The 24,386-nt window shown below is 33.6% G+C and overlaps 1 protein-coding gene across 1 annotated transcript; it reads left to right on the top strand.

Moving 5' to 3' along the window:
• Window positions 1-19,802: 19,802 nt before the first annotated feature.
• On the top strand, window positions 19,803-20,741 carry LOC311618757 (olfactory receptor 6C2-like; the record flags this gene model as incomplete). Its single annotated transcript, XM_084876338.1, has 1 exon — window positions 19,803-20,741. The coding sequence occupies one exon, from the start codon at window positions 19,803-19,805 to the stop codon at window positions 20,739-20,741; it is 939 nt and encodes a 312-aa protein (XP_084732464.1).
• Window positions 20,742-24,386: the final 3,645 nt, after the last annotated feature.

Raw genomic sequence — 24,386 nt, 5'->3', positions numbered from 1 at the left:
GGAGGGCAGACAGTCTCTTCAATAAATGGTGTTGGGAAAATTCAACAGGTGCATGCAATAGAAGAAGAAGAAAGAGAAGGAGGAAGAGAAGGAAGAGAAATAAGAGCACCAATTTACACCATACTCAAGAATAAACTCAAAATTGATAAAATACATAAATGTAAGTCAGGAAACCATAAAAAATAGGGGGAAAAAACACATAAGCAATAAAATCTCAGACATCCCACATACCAGAATTTTTAAAGAAACATCTCATAGGGAAAGAGAAACAGAGGAAAAAATAAACAAATGGGACCACATCAAACTAAAAAGCTTCTGCACAGCAAAAGAAGCCATTCTCAAATTGCAAAGGAAACCCACTTTCTGGAAGAACATATTCATCATGATATATCTGATAAGGGGTTAGTTTCTAAAAATATATATATAATTTCCAAAAACATTAATTTTCAACTAAAAAAAAAAGAAGTCAGTCCAATTAAAAATGGACAAAGTACCAAATGAATATGCATTTCTCTAAAAAGAACAGCCAGTAGACATATGAAAAAATGCTCAATATCACTAGTTATTGATATAAGAAGTATCATCTCACACCTGCCAGAATGACTACCATTAATAAATCAGAAAACAAGTTCCGACCAGGATGTGGGAAAAGAGAATCCTCTTACACTGCGGGTAGGAACTCAGACTAGTGCAGCCATTGTGGAAAACAGTATAGAATAACCTCAAAACATTAAAAGTGGAACTGCTGTTTCACCCAGTGATCCTACTTCTGGAAATATACCCTAAGAATCCCGAAACACCAATCAGAAAGGACTATGTGGGTGGACATTAATAATTAACTAAATTCTAGCACCGCTATGCTTATCAGAGCACAATTTACAATAGCTAAGATTTGAAAACAGCTGAAGTGCCCATCTTCAGTGGATAAAAAAAGATGTGGTGCATTAACATCATGGAATGCTATCTATAATAATCTATAGTAATAAAAGTATAATATGCTAATTAGACCAGATAGCCAAACAATTTTCTGGACATCATTCCAGATGCCCTTCAGGATGAAGCCATGGTGGTGGGGGCCACAGTAGAGGTGTTTACGGGTGATGAAGCTGGTAGGAAAGCCATTAGGGACAATCAGGCAGGAAGGAAGAGGGGTCAGGGGTGATCAGGCAGGCAGGCTTGGTTAGAAGCCACCAGTCCCAGCTTGGAGAGGGTGCAGGCTGGGCTGAGGAACACCCCACCTCATGTGCACAAATTTCGTGTACAGGGCCTCTAGTCTATATTTAGCAGTGTAAAGGCCTAATATGCAAAGTGTGCCCTCGCTAGTTTGACTGACCAGGAGTGCGATCGCTCGCCATGTTGTGTGCTGACCACCAGGGGGGCAGTGTGGAATGAAAGAAGGCCCTGACCCACCGCCAGCAGCCTGGAAAGAAGGCCCCAGACAGCAGCCTGCAGCTGCTAGGTACCCTACCCGTGCATGAATTTTGTGCACTGGGTCTCTAGTAAAGCTATAAAAAAAGAAGGATGACTTAGCCTTTGAGATAGCATACAGGGACCTAGAAAGTATTATGCTAATCAAAATAATCCAGTCAGAGAATGACAAGTATCACATGATCTCACTCATGTGTGGAATCTAATGAACAAAATGAACTGATGAACAAAATAGATACAGAGGTATACAAGCATGGAACAGACTGAGGAATCCGGAGGAAAGGGCGTTGAGTGTGTGTAGGTGGAGGACATGAAGAGATTAACCAAAGAACTTGTATGCCTACCAGAGGCCCAATGCATGAAGAATTTTGCAAGAACGGGCCTTCCTTCCCCTGGCTAAGGGCACCGCCTTTGCTCTGGCCCCAGGGCTGCCTTTCTGCCTTCCCATGCTGCCCAGAGGCCCTGAGCGGCTGGGGCAGTGTGGCACACCTGGTACCCACCCACCCCCTACGCCACTCAGGGCCTGTGTATGCAAATTAACCCACCATCTTTGTTGCATACTCACTCCTGATTGGCTGGTGGGCATTGCAAAGATACTGTCAACTTGCATCTTTCTATTTTATTAGAATAGTTATGCATAGCTCATGGACAGAATCAATAGTGTAGTGAAGGACTCAAGTGGGGTGAGAGCAAAGGGGGAAAATGAGAGACATCTGTAATAAATCAATTAAAATAAATATAGAAAAAGTGCTAAATGGCTAAGTTAAGATTTTTAGAATCAAAAAGATATTTTGCAAATTTTACTTTATCACTTATTAGTAGTTATATAGTCTTGAGAAAATTAATTTCTTTGTTTTAAAATTTCACCTACAAAAAATAGATAAAATAGTTTTTACCTAAATTATAAGAATTAAATGAGATATGTATATAATACGTTAATGATTATTAACTGCTAAATAATCAGTGAAGAGATTAATAAACATAAAAACAATAAATATGTAGTAATATTTTAGAGGATGTCACTTCATACTTTAACATCCTTAATTAAAGCAATACTAATGTTTCTGAGAATAGAAGTACTATGGAGGTGGGCATTAATAATTAACTAAATTCTAGCATATATATATATATATATATATATATATATATTTTTTTTTTTTTTTTTTTTTACTGGAATCAGACCTACACAAGGATGCTGACGAAACCTATTGTTGAATAAAATTCTAAAATCTCTAACCAATTAAACAAGATTAGAAGGAGAAATTATAAATTATAAAATTCAGGTAAGCACTTAATTGGTAAATAAAGTAGACTTACTTTCTATTGATCTGATTGGGGCCTTACAATATCCAATTAAGAATTGAAACAATAATATAGTTAGTTCAGTAATGTGAACAGACTAAATAACTTTCTAAGGAGGAATAAAAAATTTAGGATATAATGTAAAATCTATCTTTCTCAAAAAGCAATTCAGTATCCATCTTAGACTTAAGCTATATGTCATGACATACTTTCAGAGTAAAACATAGAAAACAGTCTAAATAGTTAAAAATAAGCAATTCTTCAAATAATTTTATTCATTCAGATAATTACATTTTAAAATAAGGACATTGATGAATATGTAATTTTATTAAATATTCTAGAAATACTTTAGATGTAATATTAGACAAATATTTATACAAATTGACCCCATTTTATAATATCTAATATGATACATGCAGATATGATTTCTGCAAATACATAAAAATAGTAATAATACTTTCAGTGGGATATTAAATTATAATGTATTTATATTTTTCATAAAAAGTCATTCATTATTAATAACATGTTACCAAAAGACATTATCCAATAAAACATGTTTTTTCAACTTCTCTAATTTATAAAAACTGTTAATGAATTCAGAACACTGGTTGCCAAATATTTTATAGTCATACTTTCAACTAAAATAAATCAAGTGACACATTTAATTTTCTTCTGAAACTGAGAGAAATCTTTGTCTCCAATTTGCAAAAAAACTATTTCCAAATAAACTTAGAACAAAAGCACTGATAGAGGTAAAAAATAAACATCATATAGCATAAAAAGTTTTTATTTAAATAAAAATATTTAATTACATTTCTTCTTACAAATTAAATTTTGCCAATCAACACCTTTGCCTATTTTAAAGTTTTTTATCTTTTTATATTAAGAACATAATATTTTATTTCTACATGAGTTAGCCCATCACTTCAAATATGAATTCACAAACCCACATTATTTAGATTAACAATTTTAGTTTCTTGTCTTATTTTAATTTTCCAGTGTATTACCTCTGTGCTGTTGATGGGAATGGTAGACCCTTGAAAATCATAAAATCAAAATCTCTCTTCTTGGAACTCATCCTCTTTTGGCCCTGCTCATTTTTAATATGTCCTTGCTCTAACTTCCACTCTTTCTGCTAAACCCATTGAGCATTCCTGAAGATGCAATGTTGGTATTGAAAGTAATTTCAAACCACAAAGGAGATATTCATTCTGCAACCAGTGCAGATTTGGTGATTGGTAATTATCAGTGATAAGTTGTCTTTGCTCAAAGAGTTGATTAAAATTTATACTTCCAAGCCTGTCCAGGAAGTGCCCTCTCTCTCTCTCTCTCTCTCTCTCTCTCTCTCTCTCTCTCTCTCCCTCTCCCTCTCCCTCTCCCTCTCCCTCTCCCTCTCCCTCTCCCTCTCCCTCTCCCTCTCCCTCTCTCCCCTACCCTTTTTCTTTTAAATCAATCAATAAAAATATTTTTTAATTTAATTAGTCCTTCCAAAGAATGTATGTTTTCTATTTTTAAAAATGTAGCAAAATATGTGAAGGCAATTCTCCAGGAAAACATATCCTCCAACCTGGTCATTTTTAATTGATTTTTAGGGTCATTCAGGCTTTTTGGATATAGAGAGCAATAAAACACTCACCATTCTCTCCACCATTCTACAGTGCATTGTCTGGTTTAAACACAGACAATGTATTAAAAATGCAGGTGCAAGCGCATAAATAAAAAACACATGTTCTTGCATTATGATTTATAAAATAGCACATAAAATAATTAATGTTTTATTCAAAAGGAATAATAAAGTATCATCTTCAAATCATTGATATAAATTTGTATGTAACTTACACGGTATTTGTAATTATTCTTAAAATTTTTTGAAAGAAATGTAGCAGCACTATTTTACTTACCATTTGCAGTGTATGTTGGTTATCTTTTTCTTTTTTCTGTATTAAGTAAGCAAGGATCATCTATAGTGAAAGGCAAACATACATATTGGAAAATAATATTTAACTTTGTAGGTAAGAAAATTAATGCAAAATAATTTCTCAAGTTAATTCAAATCATAGACCTAAAGTGTGACTATTTTAATAGTGCAATTATTCTTCACTACCATATTTATCTGAACATTTGGTAATATCTATGCCTTGAATAATAAATATTTCTGATAAACTCCTCTTTTTTGATACCCAAATAATTTATAAGATGTGTGTCCAACTAATTCCACTTTGCAAACATTCATAAAAATTGTCATAGCTGAGATGATTAGCTTGAAACTTGGGGAAAATTTGCTGGTTTCCAATTATTTAAAAGGAGTGAATGCTGCTTTATAGTAGTAAGAAATCTAAGGGGATAGTGTCTCTAAGGAGAAATAGGAAAGGTGAAAAAATACTCAGTAGAGCCTATACCAGTTGGCCTTTGTTTTTATCATTAATTGTTAAAAGCTTATTGTTTTAAGAATGATTACGTAAAATACCATTATTGTTGTAACATTTAAAAATATTCATTTTAAAACAATCATGTAGACACTGCAAACTAGCAGACTATTTTGAAACATAACATAATTATGCTTCAACATAATTAATTCCTTTTGAGGATTTGGGGGGTGGGAAGAGCTGCTCCCCAATTTGTGAATCTCACTCAGAGAACAGCATGTGGGTCCTAGCACAAATACTACTTCCACATGTTTTTAAAAAGAACTGCATTCAACATTAAGAAAAAATAGAACTCTGCTTACTACTCTGATTTAAGAAAGAATATTTTCTTCAGCAATTTGAGAGTGTGCACCTAAGCTCAACAACCATCTTGAAATATTACTAAATAACACCTATCATGTATTGAACATTTACTATGCATGAAGTATTGTGCTAATTGTTGTACATACATTATTCAATTTATTATCCTAATAGGCAAAACACACAATTCTGAACCCTTTTGGTATTGAAAAAAATTGAGAATTGACAAAGTTACTTCACTTGCTCACACTCTATGCTAAAATTTATAAATTATGGAGATAAAATCACAGTTAGATCTTTAACAGGTGTATTTTTTAAAATATATTTTATTGATTTTTTACAGAGAGGAAGAGAGAGGGATAGAGAGTTAAAAACATTGATGAGAGAGAATCATCCATCAGCTGCCTCTTGCACACCCCGTTCTGGGGATGTGCCCGCAACCAAGGTACATGCCCTTGACAGGAATTGAACCTGGGACCCTTGAGTCTGCAGGCTGACGCTCTATCCGCTGAGCCAAACCGGTTTAGGCAGGTGTAGTTTGTTAATAATTATATTGTACATTCAATTAATTAGGTGGTTAGATGACAGGTTAATGATTGATTATAGTCATATAGATAAATAGGATAAGATAATGATGATAGATAGATACTATTACAGAGAACTGGAATAAATCAAGCAATGCTCAGAGAGTTTGTAGTCACACTTTATTCACTGCGGTGGACTTAGAGATAATGAATTCAAATTTTAAGGAAGTTACAAGCAGAACTTTCCTTTTTATTAAAGAGCCATCCCCGTGTGCTTAGTGGTTATCTAGCTGCTGGCTTTGAAAACAACACAGTTCTATCCAATTAAAAAATGCACCTGGCATGGCACTGAGGGTATGAGCATATCTAGTCTCTGGCCTACAAGGTCAGAAAGCTTAAGTTTATCTTCCTCATTATTCAAGCAGGCTAAAGCAGGATAGAAAGCAAAGTTGTTGTTTTTTTTAGAATATGAGGCCATTTAAAAAATAGCAGAGAATTCCAAATAGTAGGTTTATAAAATAGGGGTTAGCCTCCTCATTACAAATAGATTGTAAGCAATTTTCAACCTTTTTTATCTTATGGCACCCATAAACTAATTACTAAAATTCAGTGGCACACCAAGAGGTATAATTTTTGCTGGTTAGAAAAAAAGAAAAGAAAAAAAAAAGGCTTCACATAGTGTGTGCATCATTAATAGTACTGATTGAATAATTCTGATTTGATTTTGTGTAAATTTTAACATTGGGAAAATTAATATATATTAATGATGAGGACTAGGAATCTCACTGTAGAAAAAAAGGGGGGTAATCAAATATGAATGGGAGAAAAATTCAGTGTTAGATTAGAATTAGAGGCAGCAATGTAAACTAATTAATTTCTTTATTTAAGAGCTACCATTTATTATGCCAACGCTAGGTTAAATTAATTTTTTCTGATTTTTGTTTACTGTATTGAAGTGACATTGGTGAATAAAATTATATAGGCACCATCTACGTGTGGGGGCCATCTATCCTCCCGTCTCATCTCCCGTTTATTTTCAGTTCCCACCTTTAGATGTTTTAATGCGTGGATCTCTCAGGCATGGATCTATAGTGAGCAGGCATTTCTTTGTTGAATTAAGTTGGTTAACTTGTTGATATTTCACGGGGAGAGGCCAAGGGGTTTTTCTCATGTTGCCATTTCTCTGATGTCACTCTGTTTTCTTGTTTATACATTTATTGCTCTCAGTTATAAAACCCGCATATAAGTAAAATCAGACGGTTCTTGGCCTTTTCTGTCTGACTTATTTGGCTTAGCATAATATCCTCAATATCCATCCATCTTGTTACAAATGGCAATATAGATACCACACCGTCTATATCCAATCATCTATCAAAGGACACTTTGGTGTTTCCAGGTCTTGGCCATTGTGAATATGTTTACTTGTTTAACATAGATTAGATTTCAGCTTTTGACCTTGAACTAAGTACACTTAGTTTATTATAGTAGCTAGCCAGATAATTCCAACTTCTGGAGACACTATTTGTTTCTATATTTATGGATGTTTTTTTCTTGATTGTTTTATGTCTGGCTTTTTTGCTAGAGACTGTGTTTGAAGATATTCTTACAGGGGGGAAAAAAAGCTGAGGACTATATATAGGATTTTATCTATTCCAGAGAGAATTTTTTTCTCTTCTTTTTCCACTGGAAGAGAACATTGACAGCCTTTTATTTGCCTGAAACCCTTTCTGCACTTTATTTTCTTAATGCCCTTCTCACCTGGTGATTGTCCCTCCTTCCTCACTGTGTGCTCTGCCTACGTATTTTCTGCTGATACCTTCTTACTTTTCTGACTTCAGTATGTTGAATTGGCCCAAGGCTCGGTCTCTGGGTCTGTTTTCTTTCTATGCTTGTTCCCAAGGTGCTCTTATGTGGTCTCATGTTTGAAAACTCTATCTGTATATTGGAACTTAACCACCTCTCACCATTTCCATTGCCACTTTTCTGCTTAAAACCACATCCATGTATTGTTTATTTATTTGTTTGAAATTTTACTATTTTAGTAGGCAGAAATGTTGAGATTAAACTCAAAATATGAGAAACTAGTGTTGATATACTGTGTGATTTTTAATTTTCAACTTTAGTTAATATATTGATAAACGTTAGCCTTTTGAATAACAGTGCAAATTATCACTACAGGCTTTTTTGCTCAGATTTTATCTTTATAAACCTTAAAGAGAATCAGACTACAGTATGTGGTAGATTTGAAGACAGGATGGTGGAAAGAAAATACAAGATGTCAATAGGCTATGAGTAATAATATTAGGGGAAATAAGGGTCAAGGGAGAAAAGGAAAATAAAATGAAACTGTCAGAGAAGCATGATATGTGTGTTTCGGGGGGAGGGAATGGAGATTAAGTAAGAGTAAATTTAAGAAAGAGATTGTATGAAGTGTGGCAGTAGATTATGCATTAATATTTTCAATGTTTTACTCAAGACATTTAATTAAACTTAAGCTTAGCTCTTTTTTTCTGGCTTTGAGACTTTCTATAATAGACTTTAGTATCAGTATAAAACTGGACCACATCCGATTTCACTATAGTCCAGTTACATCTAAATGAAATATAAGTAGGTATTTTACTTTTTCATAATTTAAAATGATGTTTTCATTTATTTTGATATTCTACCTGTTGTGAACATTTAAAATGCTGTCATTTTATCTGACGTAAGTTGGGCATTAAGACATTCTCTAATGATATGAAATGGTGGGTTGGAAGGTACATAGGTGTTTTTCTTTTTTTTATTGTAAATAATTTTTATTTTTAATTACAGTTAATATACAATGTCCCAACCCGCGGGGCAACAATGGGGGTACGCAGGAACCACCTAAGACACATGTGTCAAACACAAGGCCCGCGGGCCAAATCCAGCCCGCCAGGCCTTGCAATGTGGCCCGCACCACGCTGTCATCACTGCACTCCGCTGTCAGTTTATGACATTGTCAGTTTATGACTGTTCAGTAAACCATTTGGCCCGCGATTTAGGCTGGATTTTAGATTTTGGCCCCTTCTCTGATTGAGTTCGACACCCCTAACCTAAGAGAATGAAACAAACAAGGAACGCGAAAGAATGGAGGCAAGACAAGGTTCTGATCAAGCCTCAACTTTATTCTTTGAAATGGCTGTATTTATACAGCAGAAACAAAGGGGGGCAGGGTTGCCTATGCAGAGGGGTCTTTGGCATCTGGCAACACAGGATAGGCTAACTGCCAGGGCGGATAACATTCCAAGGTGCAACATTCCAAGGCTGGGCTATCTAGGGGGGAGGATCAGGAAGGGGAAGTTGCTAAGCGGCAGGAAGATGCTAAGCGGCAGGTTAATCTTATCTTCTGGCCAAACCCTCAGAGCACCACATAACTTCTGCTAGAAGGAACTTAATTCTATTTTCTTAAGACTGAGTTGCTTGTCTCAACTCTGATGGCTCCCAACAATACAATATTATATTAGTTTCAGGTCTACAACCCAGCGATTAGACACTTCATAACTTAAGTGATCACCCTGATAAATCCAGTATCCAATAGTTATTACTATATTATTGACTATATTCCCCATGCTATACTTCACATTTTTATGACTATTCTATAACTACCAATTAGTACTCCTAACTACCAATTGGTACATAGGAGTTTTGATCTCCCTTCTTGATAGAATAATGCTTTAGAATTTCTAATAAATTACTTGCATCTATTATTAATGTTTTTAGAAATTCCAAGTTTAGACTTATCTAATTTCTACTTGTTAGCTCTATACTCTATTTGCTCCCCTTCTCATTCAACAACAAAACCTCTCATGACAATTAATGATATCTTGCTTGAATCATGACCCTGCATTCCCTTTTATTGTCTCACCATGCTTCCTTTACACCAATCTTTCTCCATGAAGTGATCAACTTACACTTACAAAGAATATCTTTGTTGTTGTTGATAATCCTCACCAGAGGATATTTTCCCATTGATTTTTAGAGAGTAGAAGAGGAGGGAGAGACAGGGAGAGAGCAACATCAATGTGAAAGAGACACATCGATTGATTATCTCCCACATGCACCCCGACCAGGGCCTGGGACTGAGCCTGCAACTGAGGTTCGTGTTCTTGGTCCGAATTGAACACAGGACCCTTCAGTTTATGGGCCAACACTCTATCTCTGAGCCAGACCAGCTAGGATCATTTTTTGTTCTTGACCCAAATAGGATAATAAGTATTGGATATCAAGTATCCTTCTCTTTTCCTTGGTTCCCATCCTGTGATGATAAAAATAAGATGATATAAATATGAAGTGAAACTGAGATGAGGATACACAGGGAAATTACCTTCTTTCTGTATTTTAGAAATTCTTTAAAATCTGTGGGCTGATTATGGCTCCTTTTTTTCTTTATAAATAAATTATTTTAAGATAAATTCAAAGGTGAAACTGACAAAGAAATAATGGTTTCCCAGCTGTTGTGGCTCAGTGGCTGTGCGGAGATAGAAGAAGGAACTAGGTAGAGAGAGACAGAACAACAGGGGCTCAGAAGTGCAACAAAGCATCGCAGACTCAGGCAAAATATAGCTTGCTGACCATGCCTGGTTCCGAGAAAAAACAGAGAGACAGACAAAATGACCTAGAACTAGACCCAGCTGGGCAGGGAAAACTAAACCCAGCTGGGCAGGAAAAGAAGGGCGTACACAGGAGATAAGAGCTTTAGAGAACCCTCCTACACAGCTGGTGGGAATGCAGACTGGTGAAGCCTCTGTGAAAAATAGTATAGAGTTTTCTAAAAAATAAAATAAAAATGGAACTGCCATTTGACCCAGTGATCTCACTTCTCGAAATATATCCCAAGAAATAAAAAAATAAAAAAAAAAAACACCAGTCAGAAAGGATATATGTTGATAGCACAATTTACCATAGCTAAGATTTGGAAACAGCCTAAGTGCCCATAGGCATATGAGTAGATTAAAAACCTATGGCACATCTAGAAAATGGAATATCATGCAGCCGTAAAAAAGAAAAAAAAAATCTTACAATTTGCAGCAACATGGATGGACCTGGAGAGCATTATTCTAAGCAAAATAAGCCAGTCAGAGAAAGAGAAGTATCACATGATCTCACTCATCTGTGGAATATAATAAACAACATAAACTGATGAACAAAAATAGATCCAGAGACATAAAAGCCCCTAACAGACTATCAAACCTCAGAGGGAAGGTAGGGGAGGGTAGGTGGGTGGGAAGAGATCAACCAATTAACTTGTATGCATATATGCATTCCCCATAGACACAGACAATGGGATGGTGAAGGCCTGAGGTGTGGAGCAGGGAAAGGTTGGGAGAGGTCAATGGGGGTGGGGAGGATGAGGGAGGAGAAGGAGGAGAAGGAGACATATGCAATACTTTCAAGAATAAATTTTTTACTAAATTTTATTTATTTTTTACAGAGAAGGAAGAGGGATAAAGAGTTAGAAACATCAATGAGAGAGAAACATCGATCAGCTGCTTCCTGCAAACCTCCTACTGGGGATCTGTCCACAACCAAGGTACATGTCCATGACCAGAATCGAACTTGGGACCTCTCAGTCTGCAGGCTGACGCTCTATCCACTAAGCCAAACCAGTCAGGGCAAGAATAAAATTAAAAAAAATAATAATTTAAAAAAAAGAATAATCCAAAAGAAAAAAATAAACAAAATTAATGTATCAATGTTACTTAGGCAGCTTGCAGATAACCAATCACAAGGCAGTGAGGCATATTACCAATCCCAAGAAGGTTGCTAAGGCAGGATTTTTCAAAAGGACCAATCAAGAGCTAGCAAAGCATGTATCTACCCCTAGACAAAAAAAAAAAAAAAAAAAAAAAAAGTGTGCTCTTCCTCTTGATTTCTCTCCTCTCTCTCTGTCTTGCTGGGTTCCAGAGGATGTGCTCCCCTGCCTCTAGTGGCTCATGACCATGTGGGCCTCCACACATGGACTATTAGGCTTTAATGAGCTTGGATACTGATCCAGCTGCAACATGGATCAGAAGCTCCGGACACTGGCTTACTTTTTACTCTCCTGAAACCCCAGCTGCACCTTTTCCAGGACTGGCTTCTCTCAATAAACTTTGCTTCCACTAACCATTTTTGTCTGAGACTTCATTCTTTGATTTCGCAAGACAAAGAACTAGGATCAGAACCCCTCATTTGGGTTTCAGTTGAATGCCCACCAATAAACCAGGAGGTCACGGTTTGATTCCCAGTCAGGTATATGCCCAGGTTGTGGACTCAATCCCCAACAGGGAGTGCGCAGGAGGCAACCAAATGATGATTGTCTCTCATAATTGATATTTCCATCTTTCTCTCTCTTTCCATTTCTCTCTGAAATCATTAAAAACATATCAAAGTAGAAATATATTACTTTATTTTTAATTAAATGCCATTTGAATAATTGCTTAATCATTTTGGGAGAATTCAATATATTCATACCTTATGCCAATAATAATCCAATGGATAGAATGCAGATGTTAATATAAATAAAGTAAGTCACAAAATTATTGATAGAAACTATAGACAAGATTGAGATGAGTAGTGTCTCAAATAATTGCAACAGATTCTGAGATAATATAACAAAATGGAAATATGTTTACTTCACAGAAATAAAATTTTCTGTTTAACACCACCATAAATTGTCTTAACTGTTAAATAACAAATCATCCCTTAGGACTTATAATATATAATACCTGCAAAGATGTAGCATCATGCATATGCAAGTATCTTACAAAAGGATAAGGAATTATTATTTTTTTTTGCAAAAGCAATGAAAGGGTAGTATTATTCTGTTCATAAATAAAGCATAAATTACATTTAACGTGTGAATAATTACTATATGTCATTAACAATCAACACAATGGGACTTAAAGTGAGCAAAAGAACAAAATATTACTTGGATCATCATTTCAGTAAAGATTTAAGTACACTGATAATATGTTTAGATATTGGTGTTATTAATGTATTTTCCGGTCTCCAAAGACAGAGTCTCAATTCCTAAGTGCATTAGTTAATTTTGTTTTGTTTTATTTTTCCATATTAATTAAATGTTACATTCATTACTCACTTTGAAGCAGAGCCACCAATGACACTTTTTTCACTTAGTTAATATGACCTAGTACAAGTTAGCCATATAAAGCATCCTCAATCATATCTGTGATGAAACTTTTTAAGGGAGGCTTTCTGTGTTAAAATACTTGGGTCAAATCATCAACTTTTCAAGAAGCAAAGAGAATTTCTCACTTTTCTTTGCCTATTTACTAGTCATTCCTTCTATCTAGCAGTCAGATTATATAGATATATAGTAGTTCCTTTTTAATTTAGACTGGTATTATAATTCATAATAAGTGTTAGACATAAGAATTCAAAAGTTGATACAGTGTGTAGATGCATTTCCACTGCTACCTTGAAGTGAAAGTTGTGAGAAAGCATTACTAGGTTATATCTACATCACTAAAAATTCTTGTTCCACTGTGAGTTCCACTAGGGGTCTATGAGGAAAACAAAAACTGAAGCCTGAATGAGAGACTGAAGAGTAAGTATGTTTGTATTTCTCAAATTAATGTTTTTATATTCTGAAATTTGGAAAAATAATTAAAATATTTTCTGTCACTCTTCTAAGTGTGTGTGTGTGGGGGGGTGTATTTTATAAAATTTTGATAGCTCATAAAGATATGAGAAATTAATTTCATTTTTTGACTGTCATTTTTTTCAAGAGTATTAATCATGGAAACATATGAGGAAGTTTCTATGCCTGGTTTATGTTATTTATGTGGGCAATAAAATAGTCAAATTTGATGGGCACGTAAGACAACATCTACTGGCATTGCCCCCATTGCTACCACACATGCCTGTTAGTGCACACAACAATCTCAATTATATAAATACATCTGCTTTGACTTAATGAAATTATGTTTGACATTTTATCCAAAAAAAATCTTTTCTTTTTAAAAACATAAATACTTTTTGATGTATAGTCATATCAAACAAAAATTAAGTTACACCTGCACTATAATTAATTTATCAAGATGTTTCTGAGATATGGCTGGGAAGTAGGTGATAAGAAAAACAAAACGGTTGTTTTGCATCCTGGGATAGTAGCCAGGATCAGCAGGGACTTTGCTAGAAGTTCCAATAGAGCATGAAGAGAAGAAAGGAGGAAAGGAAGGTGGGCTCTGGGGAAGAACAATCTCGTGTTTCTCGATTTGAGCGATTGCAGACAACTCAATGCTTGTCCTTTCGGATGGTGTCTAGATACTCTGAATGCTGCTTTTGTCACATAGGTTCCATCTAAGACCATTTTTGGTAAAGAGCTCAGGAGCAAGATTTCGTTGAAAATGGCCATCTAATAATACAATTAGCGATTCTTAAGAGAAATGCTAATTCTAGTCTATTTGGACTATAGTCTAAGTAGTTTTCCCTATATTCTACCAGTAATATTGAAAAGCATAACCCCACAATACTAAGGAAGTTTCTAGAAAATGGATCAGGTAAATATAATACAAAGAAAAACAATCATTAGCTCATATCTAGACATTTCTTAAGATGTCATTATCTAATACTTTTTTTTATAGCCCCCTTTTTTCATATGGTCTATATTAGAAAAATAAATAAATAAATAAAAATTCCTGGGGGTTTTTTACAATCTGAGTGACTATATTTTATCTTTCAAAGAGTGGTGCCCTGAAGGGTCAGAGAAGAATGATACAAAATATTAGATATATTATATTGAAAGAAGCACCTTCAACATTAGTGTAGTATCTTCTAGAAGATGAACCACAGCAGTAAACCTCTATCAAGTAGAATCTTGAAATATAAGTAAAGACTATATCCTGGTTTTTGTTTATAAATATCTATGTTTAATTACTATACAGAGAAACTATTATATTCCAGGAAATGTGATAAGATCTGAATATACTATTGAAAGCAAGATAGGTCCTGACCTCAAGACTATCACCGTCTAATTGGGCGACAAATAAAAAATAAGCAATATGATACCATTCTGATATAAAGATGAGGGATACAAAAACACATTGGAGATGTATCTAGCCCAGTATGGAGGAATTAAGATAGTATCTCAGAACTCATTGTAGACACAGTGAGGGGACAGGAAGTCCAGTTAGAGCATGAATGATTCATACTGAGTGTGAGAAGTCTCCATGTTCTTGCATGTAAATATATTATTTTATCTCCATTGATATATTCTTCCATTTTATGGATATATCACAATTTAAACATTGTTTCCATCATTAATGAACATTTTGGTTTCTATGTCTTGAGATTATTGATAATAATACTCCTATAAATTTTCTTAAACATGTGTATATTTAATGTACACATTTCTACTGGGTAAATATCTAGAATTGTGACTTCCTTTTTTATAGACATCTGGACATTCAGCTTAATAAATATATTTTTAAAATTTGTATAGGGTTTATAGGAATGTATATACTAATCTTTAAGATATTAGTATTCTAGTTCCCATGCTCTCAAAATAGTTGGTATGACTCACCTATTTAATGTTAGTTATTCTGAAGATTGTATATCACTTGTAAATTTAATTTCTTTCTCCCTAAATACTAAACATCACATTTTCAATATGCTCACTGGCCTTTAGACAAATTCTTTTGTGAAGAAATGTGTCTAGTTATTATCATTAGGTTAAGTTTTATTTTCCTTTTAATTTGTAGTAGTGTCTTATAGATGCAGGCTGTCACCCTTAACAGTTGCTGCAGATATCTTCTCCCCTTCCATGACGTCTTGTTTAAATTAATTTTATTAAAGTGCAACATACGTACAATAAAAGGCTTGTGTTTTAAGTATGGCATTCCAATGGGCTTTGAAAAATGTCTATATACATCCTTAAAACGAAATGAAATGAAGATATATAAAAAACGTTTGTGCTCCTTAATCCCTCATAAGAGATTGCTTTTAAATTAAATTGCATATAAATTAAATTTTATAGCACTTTGTCTTTATTGTGTATATAATTTATCCATGTTTCACACATAAATTTTAATTCTTTTTATTGCTACATAGCATTCCATGTATAAATATATCACAATGTGTTTACTTATTCCCTATGTTACTTGTATTTCATTTCACTTTTGGTTATTATGAATAAAGTTGTAATTATAAAGTCTTTCTGTGGACATATGTAGTTTTTTTCTTTTAAAATAGTGGGTATATTTTTTATTTTATGAAAAGTTATAAAATTAATACTGCAAAGTTGTATTTCCAAGTGGTTTCATTATTTTATATTTTTATTAGCAATACATAAAAATCTCAACTGCCTTGTTATCCCACACTTGCTCTTGCTAGTACATTTAATTTGGATTCTCCTAATGCATCTTTAGTAATATCTTATTGAGATTTTAGTTTTCATTTCCTTATTAACTAATGTTATTTAGCATCTCTTCTTATGCACATTTGCTATTCATGCATCTTCCTTTGTGAAGTTTATGCTCAAATCTTTGGCCATTTTTTATTGGACTGTTTGTCTTTTATTAGTAAACTAGAAGCCCAGTGCACAAAAGTCGTGCACTCAGGGGGTTTGTCCCTCAGCCTGGCTTGCACCCTCTCATAGTCCAGGAGCCCTAAGGGGATGTCCAATAGTCAGACATCCTTAGTGCTGCTGCAAACCAGGGGGCAGCTCCTGTACTGAAGACCAAAGGGCAGCTGCTGCATTAAGCATTGGCCCCCTGGTGGTCAGTGCATGTCATAGAGACCGGTTCTTCCATCATTTGGTTGATTTGCATATTAGCCTTTTATTATATAGGATTGTGTGCTGCATATACATGTATACAGATATATTTCTTTTTATTTTTGAAGTAAACATATGATATGTATTTACTACTTGTATTTATACTTCATACATATATGTGAAATATGTGATCTTTGTCAGATAATATTTTCTAGTATGTATGACTTTTCCAATATATGACTTTTTCTTTCATATTCTAAGACTTTCAAAATACAGAGAGTTTTTAAATAAGTCTATGACCTATTCCAATTTTTGTTGTTGTTGTGTATTTTATGGTAGCAACACCATTTATAAGACTTAGTTTACCCTCAATTTGTCTAATGTAACTCTATTTCAGTATGCATTGTTCTTTTCCAATGAATTACATATTTATCCTTTTCAAAATATAACTTTTTTTGTACTTTCCATTACATTCCTATTCTAATTTGTTCAATTTATCACCAAGTATTTCATATTTAAAGATGCTGTAAATGGCAGTTTAAAAACCTCAAATTCCAAGTGCTGATTGTTGGTATTCATAAATACAATTTCATTATATATATTGATTATCTATCTTGTGTCTTTGCTAAACTCAGTTATTCAAGTAGTTATTTTTTTAATTACTTGGGATTCTAAATCTACCTAGTTATGCCTTCTACAAGGGAAAACAATTTAACTTCTTTATTTCTAATCACAATGTCACCATTTTTTCCCCATTTTATTAGCTATGAATATGAGTTATGAAGTAGTCATAGCTTTATAGCTCATTTTAGGGGAAAATTTCAAGTTTTTTTTCTTTATATTTGATATTAGCAGAAGTTATGTTTTGTTTTTTTAAGTAGGTGTTCTTTATCACAGTAAGAGAGTTTCCTCTACTTTTACTTTTTGTAAGATTTTTTAGCATAAATGGATTTTGAATTTTGTCAATTTTTTCCTGGAACTATTCAGAAGAAAATATTGTTTCTCTCTTTTACTGTTATTATAGTGAATAAAATTGACTGATTTAAAATATTAAAACAATCTTGAACTCCTAGGATAAATGTTACCTTCTCATGAGTTATTATACTTACAATGTTATTGCTGAATTTTATTGCTAATTTTAAACATATTTTTATTGATTTTAGTGAGTGAAGAAGGGAGAGGGATAGAGAGAAACATCGATAAGAGAGACACATTGATCGATGTTTTCTGAACACACACACACACACTGGGGACCAAGCCCACAATGCGGGCATGTGCCCTAACCGGGAATTGGGAATTGAACCCAGGACCTCTTGGTTCATGGGGTGACATCTAACCACTAAGCAACACCAGCCAGGCTATTTTCTATTTTTTATTGAAATTTTAATCTATGTTCATAGATGGTTTTGTTTAGAACTTCTCTCTCTCTCTCTCTCTCTCTCTCTCTCTCTCTCTCTCTCTTTCTCTGTCTCTCTTTTTGCAATGTCTTTTTTTTTTTAATTTTGGTATCACAGTAATACTTGCCTTATAAAAGGAGATGAAGTGTGCTAATAATTTCTATTTCTTGAAGAAATCTATCCATTATTATTTTAAGCAGCATACTATTTAATTATGGTTTCTTTAAAATAAATCTTAAGTCTTAATATCCATAGTATGAATTCCACATCATTCTTTATGATCTTCAAATGTGACTTAATTTTGGCTCTTCCATTTATATTCATTTTACAATTGTTTTAAATCCTCAGAAAATAAGGTGAGATATGTTCTTTACCCCAGTTGTCATGAAGAGATTGTGTAAAATTGGTGATGTTTTATGTTTAAGTAATTAGTCCTATAAATTTTGCTTTGTTAACTATACTTTCAAGTTATGTAATAGTTGTAGCACTCACTATTAGGCTGTCTATCTCTACTTGGATGTGTTTGTGGATTTTAAATTTTCATCTGTTTCAATTAAGTTGTCCAAAATATTTGTGTGAGTTGTTCAGAGCATCTTCTTATTATCCTTTTAATATCCAAGATCTGGGGTGATAATGTTCATTTCTGATATTTCTAGTGTGTTTTTTTCTCCCAGTGTTTTGTTTTGCTTATGAGTCTGGTTATAAGTTCATCAACATTATTAATCGTTAAAGAATCAACTTTTGGGTTCACTCACTTTCACTATGGTCTTTTTGTTTCCAATTATTGATTTCTGGTCTTTATCTTTTATTTCCTCCTGTTTTGGGTTATTTCACTCTTTTGTATCAATTTATTTTTAAATATTGTATACTTGACTAAAATATTTCTTATTTTGTAATATAAACATTTAACATTAAATGTGTGTTGTTGTCTATGAGTTATAATATACAAGTGAACATTTCACATACCTCTTAGATCAATATTTAACCATTGGATCCATTGAAAGTAGAATGTAGAATATATATTATTCTATAAAATCATTTAATCTTCCTCTCTCTATTGTGTTTATTATTTATATTATTTTTATATACATTGGAAACCCCACCAGATAATTTTACAATTTTTTATTTCAATAATTGATTATATGAAAGGTTTTGTGTAGAATTATTGTTTTCATTTATTTTTCAATGTTTCCTAAAAACTTTGGCAGAACAATAAGTAGAGCAATTTGTTAGAATAATAGAGACATCTGTACCTGGAGTTCTTTTTTCAGGAAAATTTAAATACACACTTATTTACTTTAACAAATATACAGATATACAGGTTAGATATTTTATCTTGAATTAGCTTTGGTAAATTAACTCTTTTAAACAGATCATTTTATTTAAGTTGTCAAACCTACTTTGCAGAGCTTTCCAAAATATTCTATTTGATCATTTCAATATCTGTATAACCTAAAAGTGTGTCATATTTCTAAATTTTAATACATTTTATGTTTTTCCAGATCAGTTTCACAATAGTTTTATCAATGTTATTCATCCTTTCTAACAAATCAGCTTTTGATTTCATTAATCTCTTATTTTTGTTCTCTTTTTCTTTGATTTTTCCCTTATGATTTTCTTTCTTCTGTTTAGATGCTCCTTCTCTGGCTTTTTTACATGTAGATTGCCTGTAACATCAAAGGTAATAATGAGAAATCGCACAACGATAACAAAATTTATCCTGTTGGGACTTACAGAAGACCCACAGCTGCAAGTTCTGATTTTTATCTTCTTATTTCTCACCTATGTGCTGAGCATTACTGGAAATCTGACTATTATCATTCTTACACTCACGGATTCTCATCTTAAAACACCTATGTATTTTTTTCTTCGAAATTTCTCTGTCTTAGAAATCTCATTCACAACGGTCTGTATTCCTAGATTCCTGTACAGCATAACCACTGGGGACAATACTATTACTTATAATGCTTGTGCTAGTCAAATATTTTTCATTGGACTCTTTGGGGCCACGGAATTTTTTCTTCTGGCAGCCATGTCCTATGACCGCTATGTGGCCATCTGTAAGCCCCTTCATTACATGACCATCATGAACAACAGAGTCTGTGCCATCCTCGTCCTCTGCTGCTGGATCTCTGGGCTAATGATCATCAGCACCCCGCTTTGTATGGGCCTCCAGCTGGAATTCTGCGACTCCAATGCCATTGACCATTTTGGCTGTGATGCATCTCCCCTTTTTAAGATTTCATGCACAGATACATGGTTCATAGAACAAATGGTTATAACCTGTGCAGTGTTAACATTCATTATTACACTCATAGGCGTCATTCTTTCATACATCTATATTGTCAGGACAATTCTAAGATTCCCTTCTGCTCAGCAAAGAAAAAAAGCTTTCTCCACTTGTTCTTCTCACATGATTGTTGTTTCCATCACCTATGGCAGCTGTATTTTTATCTACATCAAGCCTTCAGCCAAAGAAGAGGTGGCCATCAACAAAGGAGTATCAGTGCTCACTACATCTGTTGCCCCTTTGTTGAACCCCTTCATTTATACCTTGAGGAACAAACAAGTGAAACAAGCTTTCAATGACACGATAAAAAAAATTGCAATTACTTTACACAAATAAAAGCACACTGATTTTGAACAATCAAATGGAAATGAAAGACTAATTTCTTAACATTTTTTGTATATCCTAATTAGTTCAATAAGGTTAACCTTTTCATAATCCTTAAAATACTGATTTGTGAACCTACTTGAAACTTCATTCTCTCTTTAATCTTAACCCAAATTGCCTCTATCAATAAAAGAATATGGGAATTTGTTTCCAGTGACCAAAATCTTTCTTCATCTCTCATTAAGCTTTTCTAATTATTATTCAAAAAGAACTTGTATAACAATGTTAAATATAGTACTTACATTTCCTGGGAAACTTTTGCTAAACTTCTTTAATTTATATATGTAAATATGCTGAAAGAAGCAATTAAAATACAGGAAAAAATATTCACCTCTGTTTTATTGTATTATGACAAATTTTAAAATAAAAGAGCTCAAATAGAAATATCAAGTTAAATTGAAACATATTGTATCCAAAGTAAGAAAATAAATACCATGAATCTGGAAATAAATGTGATATACTAAAAATATAATAAAGCCAGAATATTTAGAAGAGTTACTTAGAAACAAGAAAAATTTAGAGCACAGCTGCTTTCAGTAACATGCAAGTATTCATGCATGTATATATACATAAAACAAGATTAAAATATGAAAGAATTTTACTTACAGCTCTATCAGAATAACTAGTTGGAGCCCATGTTTCCTGCTTTAAATAATCATATAATTGAATCAACTATGTAAGGAAATTTTTTACAACAAGCAGCTCAAAACTATCCCTCTAAAAAAGGGAAACTCAGTAAATGAGTTCATAATTAGCACTAGCTCAGTCTACATTATGAGTTAGTGACTAAACCCAACATGGTTGTCTCTCTAAGCGTTGTTAGCAGAGATCAGGTGACCTGAAGTGACTAATATCCTCCCTCAGGTCAGGACTGTGTTGAGCTGGGATCTTGGCAGAAGTTCCCCATAACTGAGTGACTGACTGAACACATGTAGGACAAGTGTAGTCCTGATTTACCAGTGATTCAGCTGAGATTTCAACAGAAATACTATAGGCCATGCTGTCTGTGGGCTCACCCCAAGTGAAGAGCACAGGTTTCTAACTGGGAAAGTCACTTAGGAGCACCTTAGGAGCAAGGACCACTTTCTAGAACATGAGACAGAAAACTAAGGCCTGACGGTAAAGTTCATCCAACACTGGTTATTACTGTAAATAACATTTCATTGTAACATGTTTACTCCCGCTCATTTACATATTTTCTATGGCTGATTGTAATGGCAGAGTTGAGTAGCTTCATAGGGACCACATAGTCCAGAAAGACAAAGATGTTTACTATCTGGCCTTTTGCAGAAGTTTGCCCATTTCTGGTGGAGAATGAATTTTCCATTCCTACAATTTTGAATCATTTGGGAAGAAATAATGAGAGGTAGGTTGCTATACAGCTACAGTCTCTTTATCTACCCAGAAGTCTGTAGGGAGCAACTCATAAAAGTGTTAAACAGAAAAAAAAGAATTCAATTAGTTCATCCCTCTGGAATATCCTCTTTACTTCTTATAAGTAATTCAAAACAAATTTTGAAAAAATGTAAGTTTTGGGAAGCCTATCTATTTCATCCACCTAGGTCTAACTAACATTGAAACTTGCAACCCGTGAGTGTTTTATAATAAATGGGGAATTCACTTGCTTTGCCACTCAACAGAAATTTTTGTGCAGCCCATCAAATCTTATAAATGAATGTCACCTCAAACTCCCCAAAATAACAAACTTATTCTCAGCTCACAACGTTGTATGTGTGCAATTCAAAATTAAGCCCCAGGAGAACACTCCCTGTAGCTACTATTGGGCCATCTGCATGAATTCCCATCATTTGGCTAACCCTTTATGTGCCATAAATGTAAGGCACTGTCCCTGAAGTTTGGATATTGCCTCTCCAGTGCTATTTGGCTGAAGGATCCTAAGTTCAGTCTGTCCTGCACTCACATAAAAGCAGTTTTTCATTTTTGGACACAGACACCTCAAGTTGAAGGAACTATCCAAGATAAAAATTTCATACTAGTTCTAAATAAATTCTGCTGGAAAATTTTTACTTTTGTTTTAATGAGAGTACATTTACTAATTTTATGTTATATTTTCTCATTTTTAAAAATATATATATATTTTGTTTCTGATATTTAAAGTAGATAGTGGAAGCTTCTGTTTTAAAATAAAATTCAGTATGCTACATCTCAAACTTAGATAATTGATTAAAATGATTAAAAACTGGCATTTGGTTTTCTGTCTTTGATAGAATATTAATCATTTTTATTTTATATTTTAAGGACCAAAATAGACAACAGCACATATTTGTTATACAAACTAGATTCCTATTTATTTGCTTAGTGCCTCAAAGTATTTGCTTTCTTGTGTGAATAGTAAAAAAAAAAAAAAAAAAAAAAAAAAAAATGAACAAATCCCTTCATATAAACTACTTGAAAACTTTATTAATCAAAAGGTTCATTTTAGCTTTTCTATTTTTTTTTATAAGTAAGCATTCTGAAACTATTGATTGCTAATGAGTGAACAACAATTAGGTCTATTTAATGCAAAATTTATACTTTTTACAGAAAAAAATGTCTGTTCTTTAGTTGGAAATGAAACCTATATTCTCTGAACATAAAAGAAGATAGCCATGTGTTACAGAAATTAAAGTATAATTTAGTACAAGTTTATATTAGCAAGATTAAGAGCATAACATAAAAATGTTTTTCAAAGAGTAAAAGTCTTACTTGGCTTTCTTCTGGTACTCACCAAAGATTCACCAAATAATTGAAAACTTGCAAGTAATTCCTAAGTGAAAGAAAACCACACCATACCACTGGTGATTGCATTATTCTTAGACATTTATCCCTGATAAAACATAAATATTCATAGCAAATTTATTAAAACCAAAAATTGGCAACAACTCAGATGTCCTTTCAAAAGTTGAAAGTTGATCAAACTATTACATATCGATACCATGGAATACTACTTGTATTATAAATAAACAAACCATTGATATTAAAGGACATGTGGTTTGTCATCAATTGTTAGTTATTATAAAGTCATATAAAGAAACAAACTATTGATACAGAAAACAATTTGGATGAATTTCCAGGGAATTATGTCAAATTGAAAATGCCAATCCCAAAAGTCATATACACTATGATTTGTTTTTTATTTGTTTTAAAATGAGGGATCCTTGTGGTAATGAAACTCTTTTGTATTTCCATTGTGTAGTTCTCAATATCCTGGCTGTGAAAGTGCTCTGTATTCTTATAAGATATTACTATTGGAGAAAATTTGGCAAATCATATATGAAATCTTTCTGCATTATTTCTTATAACTGAATGTGCATGAATAATTAATTATCTTGGTAGTAGATGAAGATTACTGCAAGATAGTGTGCAAGTGAGAGAATGAGAGGAGAGTGCTTGGACATGCGGAGAATGTCTGTATTTGTGAGTGAGGGACAGCTATATTCCACAGGACTGCTGGGGACTGGCAGACCAGTCTCCCCTGGCTGGGCAGCCTCTACTGCTGCTGAAATATCTCCCAGACTGGTCATCTCTGTCTCAGAGACCACGCCAACTTGAAGGGTAGATTGGCTGTGATCAGAAGACCAGCCTTACCTTCAAATG

The sequence above is a fragment of the Pipistrellus hanaki genome (genome assembly GCF_964339955.1).
Source record: "Pipistrellus hanaki genome assembly, chromosome: 3".
NCBI classification, from domain to species: Eukaryota; Metazoa; Chordata; class Mammalia; order Chiroptera; family Vespertilionidae; genus Pipistrellus; species Pipistrellus hanaki.
This window is presented reverse-complemented; position numbering and strand designations above follow the sequence as displayed.